At 34.3% G+C, this 1,787-nt stretch overlaps 1 protein-coding gene across 1 annotated transcript; it reads right to left on the bottom strand.

Moving 5' to 3' along the window:
* Nucleotides 1–316: 316 nt before the first annotated feature.
* LOC132062078 (uncharacterized) lies at nucleotides 317–1,003 on the bottom strand. Its single transcript, XM_059454723.1, has one exon. The coding sequence runs from the start codon at nucleotides 1,001–1,003 to the stop codon at nucleotides 317–319; it is 687 nt and encodes a 228-aa protein (XP_059310706.1).
* Between the last annotated feature and the right edge of the window lie 784 nt (nucleotides 1,004–1,787).

The following is a 1,787-nucleotide window of genomic DNA, read 5'->3' as shown; positions in this document are numbered from 1 at the left end:
CATCTTTCAAAGCCAAATTAGCTTCAACATTATCATCATATTTTTGTGAAGGCCCTGCCTGATCAACATTTTTTAAAGTTATGTGTGACTCCACCCGGGCATTAGCAGAAGAGGCACCACCTTTATTTGCACCACCTCTATTTGCCTTTCTTTTGAAGGAATTTTGATAAAGCCTGGCAAAATGTTCAGGCGCCCGACATTCATTTTTCCAGTGACCTTTCAAACCACAATGATGACAGTTGTTCCTTGAAGGATTGCCTTGATAACCCATATTGTTCTCCCTTTTATGGTGACCACCATCACGACGATTATTATATCATCCCTTTCCCCTGCCACGCCCACGCTCATTATTATGGCCCCGATTATTTTGTCTTATTTCAGTTGGGCCATGTGTTGCTACCACACTTGCTTCCGGGAATGGAGCAGCTCCAGTGGGACGGGCTTCATGATTTTTCAATAAAAGGGTATTATGCTGCTCAGCCACAAGAAGACATGATATCAAATTAGCATGCTTTTTAAAACCACTCTCACGGTACTGCTGTTGGAATACCAAATTAGAGGCATGAAAAGTCGTAAGAGTCTTTTCCAACATATCCTCGTCAGTTATATTATCCCCACATAATTTTAATTGGGAAGTAATTCTATAAACAACAGAGTTATAATCACATACAATTTTAAAATCCTGTAACCGTAAGTGAATCCACTCATAACGAGCCTTGGGTAATACCGTTACCTTAATGTGGTCATACCTTTCCTTTAAACCAGTCCACAATTCAAGTGGATCTTTCAGCACGGAGTATTCAACCTTCAATCCTTCATCTAGATGATGACGAAGGAAAATCATTGCCTTCGCTTTGTCCTGACTCGATGCTGTATTATCCTGAGTAATAGTGGCACCAAGGCCTCTGGCGTCTAGGTGAATTTCAGCATTGATTACCCATGATAAGTAATTCTTTCCAGAGATATCAAGTGCCACAAACTCAAGCTTCGACAAATTCGACATGATGATCAAAACTATCATAAAAATATTAGAGTTAGAAATAATAAAATAACGTAATTTCAAAACAGGATCTTTATTTCCACAAACAAACAAAAAAATAGTACATTTTTTTTCACAAAAGGATTACTTTTTGTTTCACAGAAGAATACCTTTTTTTTTTTTCTCTCACAAAAGAGTAAGTATTTTTCCACAAAACAACAATAGTAATTTTTTTTCCACAAAACAAAATTATAATAATTATGTGTATTCTAACATATATACTAACTGCTAGAATTAAACATATAATAGTTAATTGTATACGTCATATTTGATCACCCAAAGATTAACTAGTATTAGGCATAGAAACAGAAAACATTTGCATAATGGCTAATCTGATAAAATTTAAAGCAAACTGACTTCATTTGAACAATGATATATTTATTATATTCTCAAAAAATGGCTGACCAACTCATTTAATCAGATAAATTGTTGAACAAATAATAACAGAGTTTCAACACTCAAGGAGATAAACCACATGTGCTCATTAGGAAATTAACTTTATTTATGCCATGGTTATTAAAACAGTGAAGATAATTTTCTAACTGTTCACAGACTTTAGTGCCTTAAAAATCAAGGCTACTGTCTTGTACTTATCAAATCATTACATAACACACAAGAATTAGTCATAATTACATGGCAGAGACATCACTATAATATTTCTCACTAGAATATGCTATCCTAACATACTGTTTGATATGAAGCACGTAATAGTAATTCATAGATCATTTTTGCCTAAGATTAATTAAAC

This window comes from Lycium ferocissimum, chromosome 7 (genome assembly GCF_029784015.1).
Source record: "Lycium ferocissimum isolate CSIRO_LF1 chromosome 7, AGI_CSIRO_Lferr_CH_V1, whole genome shotgun sequence".
NCBI classification, from domain to species: Eukaryota; Viridiplantae; Streptophyta; class Magnoliopsida; order Solanales; family Solanaceae; genus Lycium; species Lycium ferocissimum.
Note: the sequence above shows the minus strand (reverse complement) of the source record. Positions and strands in the feature narration are given on the sequence as shown.

What these genes read in the sequence shown, in the direction of transcription:
- LOC132062078 (XM_059454723.1), bottom strand. Translation starts at nt 1,003, where the DNA reads ATGTCGAATTTGTCGAAGCTTGAGTTTGTGGCACTTGATATCTCTGGA.